The 16,401-nt window shown below is 44.9% G+C and overlaps 1 protein-coding gene across 3 annotated transcripts in view; it reads right to left on the minus strand.

Moving 5' to 3' along the window:
• Positions 1-16,401, minus strand: part of PARP4 (poly(ADP-ribose) polymerase family member 4) — a 291,746-nt gene that overhangs the window by 107,048 nt on the left and 168,297 nt on the right. For all 3 annotated transcript variants that reach the window (XM_068266936.1, XM_068266937.1, XM_068266935.1), the window contains one exon: positions 15,999-16,046. In XM_068266936.1, the coding sequence (XP_068123037.1) occupies positions 15,999-16,046 (48 nt within the window). The remainder of the gene's footprint in view (positions 1-15,998; positions 16,047-16,401) is intronic.

Genomic DNA, 16,401 nt, shown 5'->3' on the forward strand with positions numbered 1-16,401 from the left:
GCCTCTGTTGCTATCCCAAATCCCCCTAAGGTCCCCCTGCTCTCTGCAATCCCTCATAAATCACAGCCTCCCTGTGCAGGCTGTGTTTACATCTGTAGTGTCAGTCTCAGCTGCTCCCCCGCCTCCTGCATAGCTCTGGTCCCTGCCCCCGTCCCTTCCCTCCAATCAGCAGGGAGGGAAGGGACGCAGGCGGGGACCGGAGTTCTGCAGGAGGCGGGAAGAGCAGCAGACTGACACTATAGAGATAAACACAGCCAGCTCTGACAAGCTGTTTGTCAGCAGCGTGGCTGTGATTTATGAGGGATTGCAGAGTGCAGGGGGACCTTAGGGGGGTTTGGGATAGCAACAGACGCTGGGCTGTATAGGCAGATCCAGCCTCTGTATGCAGATAATATTCTTCAAACCCACCTCGGGTTCTCTTTAAAGCATACAGTACTACTACTACTAAAGTACACACTATTTAAGATAATAACATAATCTTGTATGCGCATAACTTTTAAGGGCTCTGCCTCTGACACAGGAGACCAGGGTTCGAATCCTGGCTCTGCCTGTTCAGTAAGCCAACACCTATTCAGTAGGAGACCTTGGGCAAGACTCCCTAACACTACTACTGCCTATAGAGTGCATCCTAGTGGCTACAGCTCTGGTGCTTTGAGTCCGTCAGGAGAAAAGCGCAATATAAATGTTCTGTGTCTTGAAAATCAGTTTTCCTTTCAGTGATAACTGAGAGCAACTGATTAACCTTAGCCCCCCCCCTCGTATCAGAGAGGCTGCAATTCTCTATCTGCATTTGCATGCGGGGAAGGCGTTGCCCCTAGTGGAGCCTTATACTAATTTATTTAGAAGCTGAATATTGTACAGTGTTAACCATCAGTAAAAGCAGGAACTTTTTACTCGGGATAATGCCATTTATTAACTAACTTAGAGGTAAATAAAAAGTAAGCTTTTGGCTAATAAGCCTTCTTCAGACTTTGTTCTTGCATATTAACAAAATGTTAAAATACACAGCTTATATACACTAGACATTCGGAGTAGAAACATTTTCTCCTCCGAATATCCAGTGTATATAAGTTGTGCGTTTAAACATCTTGCTAATATAAAGGAACAAAGTCTGAAAAAGGCTTATTAGCCAAAAGCTTACTTTTTATTTACCTCTAAGTTAGTCAATAAATGGCATTATCCTGATTCTAAACTCATTAATTTAGTAAACTGGACACTAGGTCCATTACACTAACGGATGCTAGAGTAGTCCCAAGCATGCAGTGCTGTCAGATGTAGTGTGTGTGACCCCGCCCCAGACGTACAGTTCTGAAGATAAAGGAAAACCGAGGTGACAGGGATGTGGGGGCTGCCATATTTATTTCCTTTTAAACAATACCAGTTGCCTGGCAGTCTTCCTGATCCTGTGTCTTTGCCATAGACCCTGAACAAGGATGCAACAGATCAGGTACTCTTGACTCAGGATCTACTGGAATGGCCATATTCTTGTTCCAGGGTTTTGACTTAGATACTACTTATGCGAGAAGGGTCAACAGGGCTGCCATTAACTGGCATTGTTTACAAGGAAATAAATATGTCAACTTCCATATCCCTCTCACCTCGGGTTCCCTTTAAAGTCACTAAACTTGGACTAATTATTCTTTATGTCCACCCAAATTAAAATTTTGGGGGGGATGTCCAAAAGCAGACATAGATTAAAACCGCCAACCCATCATTTAGTGTTATGGGTTCAAATTGGCAAATATATCCTAATCTGGACTACAGGGGTTGTGTGGTACATGGTTGTTGTGTGTATGGAGGTAGCGAGTATGTGATACATGGCGGGGTGGTCATCCAATGTCATTTTAGCCTCATTCTTTGCTATTAGTGCAATTTGTTTCTGTTTAATTAAACTATGTTGATACTTTCCTAATATACTGAAGTTTTGGGGGTTGTGTGATAGGCGTGTATACCTCACCAGACACTCTTCACTCCCTAAATTGTAAATGGATATCTCACATCCTACTTGTTTCATTCAGTATTTTAAGGAATTATTCAGTATTTTATTCATATGTGCTGGATGATTGCAGCGCCAGGAAAATTGATGAAAGATGTGATACAGGAAGCATTCTTTATTATACTGAGTAGAGTGCAAGTCCAAGGTGCATCGATTAAAACATTTGTTTTGGCTCAAAATCATTAGTATGTTATTGACTATTTTGAATTACCACATAATAATATTGTGAAATAAGGGAAATATGTGTTTATTAGTCATTTTCTTATTTTCCTGAATAGTTTAATTCGTTTTCACCGTTTGTTCTCTCCATGTTCCCACTCTTCTACAACCTTTTGAAGGGCTGTTTGTTAGTTAATCAATAGCTCCAGGCTGGATATAAAATATCGATCATCTCACACCTTTTACTGCATACTCTATACTTTGTGAATTAACATTTATGAGGTATTTACCTCACAAATCTGTAATTTACCTCACTAGTCAGTAATTTGAGTTTTTCATGCGGTAACAGCCTTTGGAAATTGACATTTGATAAGATTCAGTAAAATTAGCCGTTTTCTGCTTTACCTCATGATGTAGCCTTGTGAATTGAAGCCATTTCGGATGAGTTAGAATTAGGAAAATGAAGACATTTAAAAAGTGGTTTTTTTTGGTAGTTCAAAGCAACTACAAGTAGGAGAAGTTCGTTATCTCACTTGTTTCCAAATACATAGCTACGATTGGTTGCCATCAACACCGGACTGTCCATGACGCCATCTGAACCGCTTGCGTCAGGCGGCATCTTCAAAGGGTGGCATCCTGCACGCCCCATTTTCCCAGCCCTCCCCGCTCCTTCACCTCCCGTCCTCCTCTGGCCGGCGACTGTGGCCCACGGAGTCCAGATCCCCTCTGCACTGTCCGGCGCGGTGGCAGTACTTCAGTCTTCAGATCAGCGCACTGAAGACACAGGAGAGAGTCCCACTCCCTGCTGGCACACATATACAGGAAGTGACATCTTACTTCCTGTATATGTGCGCTAGCAGACAGAGACACTGTTTATCTCATGATCAATCTACCCGTACGTATTTATATAATGAAAGTTGAAGAGAAATCGAGAGCCCAATATGGTGTAGTATGTCAAAATTGATTGGATAAATGAAACAGTGAGATGGTAATACTCACAAACACGGGTTACCACCTAGGTAACCACTCATTAGGCAGGTGAGGAGATTAGACCTGTCCTCACTCAGGATTAAGAAGTCGCTCTCTGTAGATAGGAAGAAAGGGGGTAGATCACCCCTCCACCTGGGGTGGACTCAAATATATTGGTAGGTGAACAGAGGCGCCAGAAGGATAAAAGTACATAACATTTTTAAAAAATTGCCTTGGAGGAAGTGGTGGACTCGCCTCCGTTAAAGCAGACACCAAGGACTGTAAATGTATAGATATACACATTTATTGAAAATACCCCAAAGATGCAACGCGTTTCGCGGGCACAGCCCACTTCTTCAGGCAATAAGAAGGGGATAAACAACAGCAATTCAGTTATAGATGTCGGTGCTCTGCTTGCTATAACTGAATTGCTGTTGTTTATCCCCTGCTTATTGCCTGAAGAAGTGGGCTGTGCCCGTGAAACGCGTTGCATCTTTGGGGTATTTTCAATAAATGTGTATATCTATACATTTACAGTCCTTGGTGTCTGCTTTAACGGAGGCGAGTCCACCACTTCCTCCCAGCAATTTTTTAAAAATTTTATGTACTTTTATCCTTCTGGCGCCTCTGTTCACCTACCAATGTATTTATATAATGAATTACTTCACGTTAAAGTTGAGATGAGAAATACGGTAGGAAAGGTGAGACAATATCCTGAGATAAAAGTTTTGAGAATCAAGCCTATGGAGAGAATATTGTCTCTTCAAAGACAGGAATATGGTGTTAAATGTCAGGTGTCTACAGGTGGGAGAGCCAGTAATATAAACCATAAACATAATCATCCTGAAAGTGGGATTAAGCCTAATATTATATTCAACAAAAAGGTGTTTTCCTAATTATTACCCATACAGTTATCCTATTTTCTTTTGTAAAAAGCAATAACAAATGTTTACAAACAACAAGTTCCCAAAGTACAGTTAATCTGCACTGAAAGCTGCCATTGCATTTTATTGTACAGCTTCCGTATTTATATATTATAATGCATCTAGTGAGAATTTGTCTACTGTTTCACCTTCTGCTATGCTGTGCAACTGAAACCCTGCCAGGAATGTTTACTAATAGTGGCTGATAAGGAAACAAACAAGATAATGTAATCACTTCCTCCATTTCATCTTCTGAGATAAGTTTCTCATTGAAGAAGAAAGTGCGGTGTTTCAGAGCCGCAGTCAGGGAAAAAAGTTTATTTTATTTTTATTTTTTCTATACATATATATACATTGAGGGAGATACTGCTTGCTTGGCAGACGTTAGTCCTCCAAAATGCAATGATGTTCACAGGCAAGAAACAGTTAGGGTCATCACACTGTGGGAGGGGTTTCACCCCAATATCAGCCACACAGACCTCCCTGATGGTCTATTCGAAAAAAGGTAAAGATTTCTCATGGTAAAGGGGGTATCAGCTACTGATTAGGATGAAGGTAAATCCTGGGTTAAAGTCCCTCTTTAAAGAATACCCGAACTGAAATGTGACATAATGAGATAGACATGTGTATGTACAGTGCATAGCACACAAATAACTATGCTGTGTTCCTTTTATTCTTTCTCTGCCTGAAAGAGTTAAATATAAGGTATGCAAGTGGCTGACCCAGTAATGATGTAGACAGGAAGTGACTACAGTGTGACCCTCACTGATAAGAAATTCCAACTATAAAACATTTTCCTAGCAGAAAATGGCTTCTGAGAGCAAGAAAGAGGTAAAAAAGTGAAATTTCTTATCAGTGAGGGTCACACTGTAGTCACTTCCTGTCTGAGTCAGGACTGAGTCAGCCACTTACATACCTGATATTTAACTCTTTCAGGCAGAGAAAGAAAAAAGGAACACAGCATAGTTATTTGTGTGCTAGGCACTGTACATACCCATGTCTATCTCATTATGTCACATTTCAGTTCGGGTATCCTTTAACCACTTGCCGACCGCCCACAGCCCATGGGCGGCGGCAAAGTGGATCCCCTAAGGACCGCAATACGCCTTAAGGCGGTGCGTCCTTTTCCTTAGCCGGGGGAGCGATCGCGTCATTGATGACGCGCGCTTCCCCCGGCAACTGGCTCCGCCCACCCGCCGTAACATCCCGCCGGCCATACGGAAGCGCCGGCGGGATGTTAACCCCGCGATCGCCGCTACAAAGTGTATAATACACTTTGTAATGTATACAAAGTGTATTATACAGGCTGCCTCCTGCCCTGGTGGTCCCAGTGTCGGAGGGACCACCAGGGCAGGCTGCAGCCACCCTAGCCTGCACCCAAACACACTGATCTGCCCCCCCCCGCCCACTGATCGCCCACAGCACCCCTCAGACCCCCCCCCCCTGCCCACCCCCCAGACCCCTGTTTGCACCCAATCACCCCCCTAATAACCCATCAATCACTCCCTGTCACTATCTGTCAACGCTATTTTTTTTTATCTCCCCCCCTGCCCCCTGCCCCCTCCTGATCACCCCCCACCCCTCAGATTCTCCCCAGGACCTCCCCCAGACCCCCCCCCCTGTGTACTGTATGCATCTATCCCCCCTGATAACCTGTCAATCACCTGTCAATCACCCATCAATCACCCATCAATCACCCCCTGTCACTGCCACCCAACAATCAGCCCCTAACCTGCCCCTTGCGGGCAATCTGATCACCCACCCACACCAATAGATCGCCCGCAGATCCGACATCAGATCACCTCCCAAATCCATTGTTTACATCTATTCTCTCCTCTAAACACCCACTAATTACCCATCAATCACCCCCTATCACCACCTGTCACTTTTATCTATCAGATCAGACCCTAATCTGCCCCTTGCGGGCACCCAATCACCCGCCAACATGCTCAGATTGCCCTCTGACCCCCCCTTATCAATTCGCCAGTGCATTAATTACATCTGTTCTTCCCTGTAATAACCCACTGATCACCTGTCAATCACCTGCCAATCACCTATCACCCATCAATCACCCCCTGTCACTGCCACCCATCAATCAGCCCCTAACCTGCCCCTTGCGGGCAATCTGATCACCCACCCACACCAATAGATCGCCCGCAGATCCGACATCAGATCACCTCCCAAATCCATTGTTTACATCTATTCTCTCCTCTAAACACCCACTAATTACCCATCAATCACCCCCTATCACCACCTGTCACTGTTACCTATCAGATCAGACCCTAATCTGCCCCTTGCGGGCACCCAATCACCCGCCCACACGCTCAGATTGCCCTCAGACCCCCCCTTATCAATTCGCCAGTGCATTAATTACATCTGTTCTTCCCTGTAATAACCCACTGATCACCTGTCAATCACCTGCCAATCACCTATCACCCATCAATCACCCCCTGTCACCCCCTGTCACTGCCACCCATCAATCAGCCCCTAACCTGCCCCTTGCGGGCAATTTGATCACCCACCCACACCAATAGATCGCCCGCAGATCCGACATCAGATCACCTCCCAAATCCATTGTTTACATCTATTCTCTCCTCTAAACACCCACTAATTACCCATCAATCACCCCCTATCACCACCTGTCACTTTTACCTATCAGATCAGACCCTAATCTGCCCCTTGCGGGCACCCAATCACCCGCCAACACGCTCAGATTGCCCTCTGACCCCCCCTTAGCAATTCGCCAGTGCATTAATTACATCTGTTCTTCCCTGTAATAACCCACTGATCACCTGTCAATCACCTGCCAATCACCTATCACCCATCAATCACCCCCTGTCACCCCCTGTCACTGCCACCCATCAATCAGCCCCTAACCTGCCCCTTGCGGGCAATCTGATCACCCACCCACACCATCCGATCGCCTGCAGACCCGCAGTCAGATCACCTCCCAAGTGCATTGCATCTGTTCTCTCCTCTAAACACCCACTAATTACCCATCAATCACCCCCTGTCACTGCTACCCATCAGATTAGACCCCCATCTGCCCCTAGGGCACCCAATCACCCGCCCACACCCTCAGACCCCAGCCCTGATCACCTCGCCATTGCATTACTTGCATATATTCCCCCCACTAATCACACCTTGAGACACCCATCAATCACCTCCTGTCACTACCTGTCACCCCCTAGCACACCTACCCATCAGATCAGGCCCTAATTTGCCCCGTGTGGGCTCCTGATCACTCGGCCAAACCCTCAGATCCCCCTCAGACCCCCTTCCGATCACCTCCCCAGTGCATTGAGTGCATCTATTTTCCCCTCTAATCACCCCCTGAGACACCCATCAATCACCTCCTGTCACCCCCCTAGCACTCCTATCCATCACCCCAATACAACCTGTCATCTAAAAGGCCACCCTGCTTATGACCGGTTCCACAAAATTCGGCCCCTCATAGACCACCTGTCATCAAAATTTGCAGATGCTTATACCCCTGAACAGTTATTTTGAGACATTTGGTTTCCAGACTACTCACGGTTTTGGGCCCGTAAAATGCCAGGCGCGGTATAGGAACCCCACAAGTGACCCCATTTTAGAAAAAAGACACCCCAAGGTATTCTGTTAGGTGTATGACGAGTTCATAGAAGATTTTATTTTTTGTCAAAAGTTAGCGGAAATTGATTTTTATTGGTTTTTTTTCACAAAGTGTCATTTTTCACTAACTTGTGACTAAAAATAAAATCTTTGATGACCTCGCCATACACCTAATGGAATACCTTGGGGTGTCTTCTTTCTAAAATGGGGTCACTTGTGGGGTTCCTATACTGCCCTGACATTTTAGGGGCCCTAAACCGTGAGGAGTAGTCTAGAAAACAAATGCCTCAAAATGACCTGTGAATAGGACGTTGGGCCCCTTAGCGCACCTAGGCTGCAAAAAAAGTGTCACACGTGGTATCGCCGTACTCAGGAGAAGTAGTATAATGTGTTTTGGGGTGTATTTTTACACATACCCATGCTGAGTGGGAGAAATCTCTCTGTAAATGGACAATTGTGTATAAAAATAATCAAACAATTGTCATGTACAGAGATATTTCTACCACCCAGCATGGGTATGTGTAAAAATACACCACAAAACACATTATACTACTTCTCCTGAGTAAGGCGGTACCACATGTGTGGCACTTTTTTACACCCTAAGTGCGCTAAGGGGCCCAAAGTCCAATGAGTACCTTTAGGATTTCACAGGTCATTTTGCGACATTTGGTTTCAAGACTACTCCTCACGGTTTAGGGCCCCTAAAATGCCAGGGCAGTATAGGAACCCCACAAATGACCCCATTCTAGAAAGAAGACACCCCAAGGTATTCCGTTAGGAGTATGGTGAGTTCATAGAAGATTTTATTTTTTGTCACAAGTTAGCGGAATATGACACTTTGTGAAGAAAAACAATTCAAATCAATTTCCGCTAACTTGTGGCAAAAAATAAAATCTTCTATGAACTCACCATACTCCTAACGGAATACCTTGGGGTGTCTTCTTTGTAAAATGGGGTCATTAGTGGGGTTCCTATACTGCCCTGGCATTTTAGGGGCCCTAAACCGTGAGGAGTAGTCTTGAAACAAAAATGACCTGTGAAATCCTAAAGGTACTCATTGGACTTTGGGCCCTTTAGCGCAGTTAGGGTGCAAAAAAGTGCCACACATGTGGTATTGCCGTACTCGGGAGAAGTAGTATAATGTGTTTTGGGGTGTATTTTTACACATACCCATGCTGGGTGGGAGAAATACCTCTGTAAATGACAATCTTTTGATTTTTTTACACACAATTGTCCATTTACAGAGTTATTTCTCCCACACAGCATGGGTATGTGTAAAAATACACCCCAAAACACATTGTACTACTTCTCCCAGGTACGGCGATACCACATGTGTGGCACTTTTTTGCACCCTAACTGCGCTAAAGGGCCCAAAGTCCAATGAGTACCTTTAGGATTTCACAGGTCATTTTGCGGAATTTGATTTCCAGACTACTCCTCATGGTTTAGGGCCCCTAAAATGCCAGGGCAGTATAGGAACCCCACAAATGACCCCATTTTAGAAAGAAGACACTCAAAGGTATTCCGTTAGGAGTATGGTGAGTTCATAGAAGATTTTATTTTTTTGTCACAAGTTAGCGGAAATTGATTTTAATTGTTTTTTTTCACAAAGTGTCATGTTCCGCTAACTTGTGACAAAAAATAAAATCTTCTATGAACTCACCATACTCCTAACGGAATACCTTGGGGTGTCTTCTTTCTAAAATGGGGTCATTTGTGGGGTTCCTATAATGCCCTGGCATTTTAGGGGCCCTAAACCATGAGGAGTAGTCTTGAAACCAAATGTCGCAAAATGACCTGTGAAATCCTAAAGGTACTCATTGGACTTTGGGCCCTTTAGTGCAGTTAGGGTGCAAAAAAGTGCCACACATGTGGTATCGCCGTACTCAGGAGAAGTAGTATAATGTGTTTTGTGGTGTATTTTTACACATACCCATGCTGGGTGGGAGAAATAACTCTGTAAATGGACAATTGTGTGTAAAAAAAATGAAAACATTGTCATTTACAGAGATATTTCTCCCACCCAGCATGGGTATGTGTAAAAATACACCCCAAAACACATTATAGTACTTCTACTGAGTATGGCAATACCACATGTGTGGCACTTTTTTGCAGCCTAACTGAGCTAAGGGGTCCAAAGTCCAATGAGCACCTTTAGGCTTTACATAGTGTTGGGCGAACAGTGTTCGCCACTGTTCGGGTTCTGCAGAACATCACCCTGTTCGGGTGATGTTCGGGTTCGGCCGAACACCTGATGGTGTTCGGCCAAACTGTTCGGCCATATGGCCGAACTAAGAGCGCATGGCCGAACGTTACCCGAACGTTCGGCTAGCGCTGTGATTGGCCGAACGGGTCACGTGTAGTGTTGGGCGAACATCTAGATGTTCGGGTTCGGGCCGAACATGGCCGAACTCCGAACATAATGGAAGTCAATGGGGACCCGAACTTTCGTGCTTTGTAAAGCCTCCTTATATGCTACATACCCCAAATTTACAGGGTATGTGCACCTTGGGAGTGGGTACAAGAGGGAAAAAAATTTAGCAAAAAGAGCTTATAGTTTTTGAGAAAATCGATTTTAAAGTTTCAAAGGGAAAACTGTCTTTTAAATGCGGGAAATGTCTGTTTTCTTTGCACAGGTAACATGCTTTTTGTCGGCATGCAGTCATAAATGTAATACATATAAGAGGTTCCAGGAAAAGGGACCGGTAACGCTAACCCAGCAGCAGCACACGTGATGGAACAGGAGGAGGGTGGCGCAGGAGGAGAAGGCCACGCTTTGAGACACAACAACCCAGGCCTTGCATGAGGACAAGAAGCGTGCGGATAGCAATTTGCATTTTGTCGCCATGCAGTCATAAATGTAATACAGATGAGAGGTTCAATAAACAGGGACCGGAAACGCTAACCCATCACAGATGTTCATTGTTCATGTTACTTGGTTGGGGTCCGGGAGTGTTGCGTAGTCGTTTCCAATCCAGGATTGATTCATTTTAATTTGAGTCAGACGGTCTGCATTTTCTATGGAGAGGCGGATACGCCGCCGATCTGTGACGATGCCTCCGGCAGCACTGAAACAGCGTTCCGACATAACGCTGGCTGCCGGGCAAGCCAGCACCTCTATTGCGTACATTGCCAGTTTGTGCCAGGTGTCTAGCTTCGATACCCAATAGTTGAAGGGTGCAGATGGATTGTTCAACACAGCTACGCCATCTGACATGTAGTCCTTGACCATCTTCTCCAGGCGATCGGTGTTGGAGGTGGATCTGCACGCTTGCTGTTCTGTGTGCTGCTGCATGGGTGTCAGAAAATTTTCCCACTCCAAGGACACTGCCGATACCATTCCCTTTTGGGCACCAGCTGCGGCTTGTGTTGTTTGCTGCCCTCCTGGTCGTCCTGGGTTTGCAGAAGTCAGTCTGTCGGCGTACAACTGGCTAGAGGAGGGGGAGGATGTCAATCTCCTCTCTAAAGTCTCCACAAGGGCCTGCTGGTATTCTTCCATTTTGACCTGTCTGGCTCTTTCTTCAAGCAGTTTTGGAACATTGTGTTTGTACCGTGGATCCAGAAGGGTATAAACCCAGTAATTGGTGTTGTCCAGAATGCGCACAATGCGTGGGTCGCGTTCAATGCAGTCCTAGGCCGAAGAGGTCATAGCCTAGGGTCACAAAACCTGTTTATTTGGGCAATTTCAATGGTGGTGAGTCTGACGTACATAAATCGCAGCAATGGCCGTTAGCAACGTCTGATTCTCACGAAATGTCTCATGCAGGTAGAAGACATATTGTTAGACTTGGGCTCCAAAGATGGGTTCCCTACATCTCTGCAAACCAGAGTTACAGGGCTCCAAATTTGGTAAAATCCCCCATAGGCTTTCATTGGGCCTCCTATTTACAGTTCCAAAATCTCACATCTTTTCAAAGGGCAATTACTCAGCAGTACCAAATTTTCTAGCATTGTAGGGACCCTTAGGGGGAACATGACTGGTGAGTTTCGGGCCCCTAGGCCAAAGAGGTCATAGCCTAGGGTCACAAAAACCTGTTTATTTGGGCTATTTCAATGGTAGTGATGGTGACGTACATAAATCGCAGCAATGGCCGTTAGCAAAGTCTGAATCTCACGAAATGTCTCATGCAGGTAGAAGACATATTGTTAGACTTGGATTCCAAAGATGGGGTCCCTACATCTCTGCAAACCAGAGTTACAGGGCTCCAAAATTGGTAAAATCCCTCATAGGATTTCATTGCCTCCCTATTTCACTTTCCAAAATCTCACATCTTTTCAAAGGGCAATGGCTCAGCAGTACCAAATTTTCTAGCATTGTAGGGACCCTTAGGGGGAACATGACTGGTGAGTTTCGGGCCCCTAGGCCGAAGAGGTCATAGCCTAGGGTCACAAAAACCTGTTTATTTGGGCTATTTCAATGGTAGTGATGGTGACGTACATAAATCGCAGCAATGGCCGTTAGCAACGTCTGAATCTCACGAAATGTCTCATGCAGGTAGAAGACATATTGTTAGACTTGGATTCCAAAGATGGGGTCCCTACATCTCTGCAAACCAGAGTTACAGGGGTCCAAAATTGGTAAAATCCCCCATAGGATTTCATTGCCTCCCTATTTCACTTTCCAAAATCTCACATCTTTTCAAAGGGCAATGGCTCAGCAGTACCAAATTTTCTAGCATTGTAGGGACCCTTAGGGGGATCATGACTGGTGAGTTTGGCCACTGCTGAGCCATTGCCCTTTGAAATGGTGTGAGATTTTGGAACGGTAAATAGGAGGCCCAATGAAAGCCTATGGGGGATTTTACCAATTTTGGACCCCTGTAACTCTGGTTTGCAGAGATGTAGGGACCCCATCTTTGGAATCCAAGTCTAACAATATGTCTTCTACCTGCATGAGACATTTCGTGAGATTCAGACTTTGCTAACGGCCATTGCTGAGATATATGTACGCCACCATCACTACTATTGAAATAGCCCAAATAAACAGGTTTTTGTGACCCTAGGCTATGACCTCTTCGGCCTAGAGGCCCGAAACTCACCAGTCATGTTCCCCCTAAGGGTCCCTACAATGCTAGAAAATTTGGTACTGCTGAGCCATTGCCCTTTGAAAAGATGTGAGATTTTGGAAAGTGAAATAGGGAGGCAATGAAATCCTATGGGGGATTTTACCAATTTTGGACCCCTGTAACTCTGGTTTGCAGAGATGTAGGGACCCCATCTTTGGAATCCAAGTCTAACAATATGTCTTCTACCTGCATGAGACATTTCGTGAGATTCAGACTTTGCTAACGGCCATTGCTGAGATTTATGTACGCCACCATCACTACCATTGAAATAGCCCAAATAAACAGGTTTTTGTGACCCTAGGCTATGACCTCTTCGGCCTAGGGGCCCAAAACTCACCAGTCATGTTCCCCCTAAGGGTCCCTACAATGCTAGAAAATTTGGTACTGCTGAGCCATTGCCCTTTGAAAAGATGTGAGATTTTGGAAAGTGAAATAGGGAGGCAATGAAATCCTATGGGGGATTTTACCAATTTTGGACCCCTGTAACTCTGGTTTGCAGAGATGTAGGGACCCCATCTTTGGAATCCAAGTCTAACAATATGTCTTCTACCTGCATGAGACATTTCGTGAGATTCAGACTTTGCTAACGGCCATTGCTGCGATTTATGTACGTCACCATCACTACCATTGAAATAGCCCAAATAAACAGGTTTTTGTGACCCTAGGCTATGACCTCTTTGGCCTAGGGGCCCGAAACTCACCAGTCATGTTCCCCCTAAGGGTCTCTACAATGCTAGAAAATTTGGTACTGCTGAGTAATTGCCCTTTGAAAAGATGTGAGATTTTGGAACTGTAAATAGGAGGCCCAATGAAAGCCTATGGGGGATTTTACCAAATTTGGAGCCCTGTAACTCTGGTTTGCAGAGATGTAGGGAACCCATCTTTGGAGCCCAAGTCTAACAATATGTCTTCTACCTGCATGAGACATTTCGTGAGATTCAGACGTTGCTAACGGCCATTGCTGCGATTTATGTACGTCAGACTCGCCACCATTGAAATTGCCCAAATAAACAGGTTTTGTGACCCTAGGCTATGACCTCTTCGGCCTAGGACTGCATTGAACGCGACCCACGCATTGCGCGCATTCTGGACAACACCAATTACTGGGTTTATACCCTTCTGGATCCACGGTACAAACACAATGTTCCAAAACTGCTTGAAGAAAGAGCCAGACAGGTCAAAATGGAAGAATACCAGCAGGCCCTTGTGGAGACTTTAGAGAGGAGATTGACATCCTCCCCCTCCTCTAGCCAGTTGTACGCCGACAGACTGACTTCCGCAAACCCAGGACGACCAGGAGGGCAGCAAACAACACAAGCCGCAGCTAGTGCCCAAAAGGGAATGGTATCGGCAGTGTCCTTGGAGTGGGAAAATTTTCTGACACCCATGCAGCAGCACACTGAACAGCAAGCGTGCAGATCCACCTCCAACACCGATCGCCTGGAGAAGATGGTCAAGGACTACATGTCAGATGGCGTAGCTGTGTTGAACAATCCATCTGCACCCTTCAACTATTGGGTATCGAAGCTAGACACCTGGCACAAACTGGCAATGTACGCAATAGAGGTGCTGGCTTGCCCGGCAACCAGCGTTATGTCGGAACGCTGTTTCAGTGCTGCCGGAGGCATCGTCACAGATCGGCGGCGTATCCGCCTCTCCACAGAAAATGCAGACCGTCTGACTCAAATTAAAATGAATCAATCCTGGATTGGAAATGACTACGCAACACTCCCGGACCCCAACCAAGTAACATGAACAATGAACATCTGTGATGGGTTAGCGTTTCCGGTCCCTGTTTATTGAACCGCTCATCTGTATTACATTTATGACTGCATGGCGACAAAATGCAAATTGCTATCCGCACGCTTCTTGTCCTCATGCAAGGCCTGGGTTGTTGTGTCTCAAAGCGTGGCCTTCTCCTCCTGCGCCACCCTCCTCCTGTTCCATCACGTGTGCTGCTGCTGGGTTAGCGTTACCGGTCCCTTTTCCTGGAACCTCTTATATGTATTACATTTATGACTGCATGCCGACAAAAAGCATGTTACCTGTGCAAAGAAAACAGACATTTCCCACATTTAAAAGACAGTTTTCCCTTTGAAACTTTAAAATCGATTTTCTCAAAAAGTATAAGCTCTTTTTGCTAAATTTTTTTTTCCTCTTGTACCCACTCCCAAGGTGCACATACCATGTAAATTTGGGGTATGTAGCATGTAAGGAGGCTTTACAAAGCACAAAAGTTCGGGTCCCCATTGACTTCCATTATGTTCGGAGTTCGGGTCGAACACCCGAACATCGCGGCCATGTTCGGCCTGTTCGACCCGAACATCTAGATGTTCGCCCAACACTAGCTTTACAGGGGTGCTTACAATTTAGCACCCCCCAAAATGTCCGGACAGTAAACACACCCCACAAATGACCCCATTTTGGAAAGTAGACACTTCAAGGTATTCAGAGAGGGGCATGGTGAGTCCGTGGCAGATTTCATTTTTTTTTGTCGCAAGTTAGCAGAAATGGAAACTTTTTTTTTTTTTTGTCATTAAGTGTCATTTTCCGCTTACTTGTGACAAAAAATAATATCTTCTATGAACTCACTATGCCTCTCAGTGAATACTTTGGGATGTCTTCTTTCCAAAATGGGGTCATTTGGGGGGTATTTATACTATCCTGGAATTCTAGCCCCTCATGAAACATGACAGGGGGTCAGAAAAGTCAGAGATGCTTGAAAATGGGAAAATTCACTTTTTGCACCATAGTTTGTAAACGCTATAACTTTTACCCAAACCAATAAATATACACTGAATGGGTTTTTTTTAATCAAAAACATGTTTGTCCACATTTTTCGCGCTGCATGTATACAGAAATTTTACTTTATTTGAAAAATGTAGCACAGAAAGTTAAAAAAATCATTTTTTTGCCAAAATTCATGTCTTTTTTGATGAATATAATAAAAAGTAAAAATCGCAGGAGCAATCAAATAGCACCAAAAGAAAGCTTTATTAGTGACAAGAAAAGGAGCCAAAATTCATTTAGGTGGTAGGTTGTATGAGCGAGCAATAAACCGTGAAAGCTGCAGTGGTCTGAATGGAAAAAAAGTGGCCGGTCCTTAAGGGGTAGAAAGACTGTGGTCCTCAAGTGGTTAAGAAGTTATGTAGCAGACAGTGTAGCAACAATGTGGGACATTCAAAAAGGTGATTGTGGCAGCACTGCGTATCCCAGTGGCCACCTAAAAATCCGGCTGAGAAAGAAGTAAACGATACATCACAAGTGGGGGAAAGAACAGGGCGAACTTACATTGTAAAAGTGACGTCTACCGGAAAATGCATAAGATTTCGGAGAGTCCTGTAAATAAACATAATTTTAAGCATAATCATTATTTACTGAATATATAAAAGCTGCCCTGCAGATAAGCCCTCCTGCCTAGAAATAGGGCAAAAGCTGTGATCCGCTGACACCTGAATGTGGGCTGGAGCAAGGACAGGTAGATATGGATTTAACAGCATGCTTCAATGCGCACTCTGCATAGAAGAGCTCATCAGAAGGTACAGAGGGGGGAGGCATGCTAAGGGATAAATATAGATAAATCTGTCTGTTTCAGAGCTAAAAATGTATGAGCTACAGTATTTACCTTTTATTATCTATCCCCCGCTCTCAGAAGCCCAGTTCTCTGCCTGTAAAGTGTTTTATGGCTGAAATA

The sequence above is a fragment of the Hyperolius riggenbachi genome, chromosome 2 (genome assembly GCF_040937935.1).
Source record: "Hyperolius riggenbachi isolate aHypRig1 chromosome 2, aHypRig1.pri, whole genome shotgun sequence".
NCBI lineage: Eukaryota > Metazoa > Chordata > Amphibia > Anura > Hyperoliidae > Hyperolius > Hyperolius riggenbachi.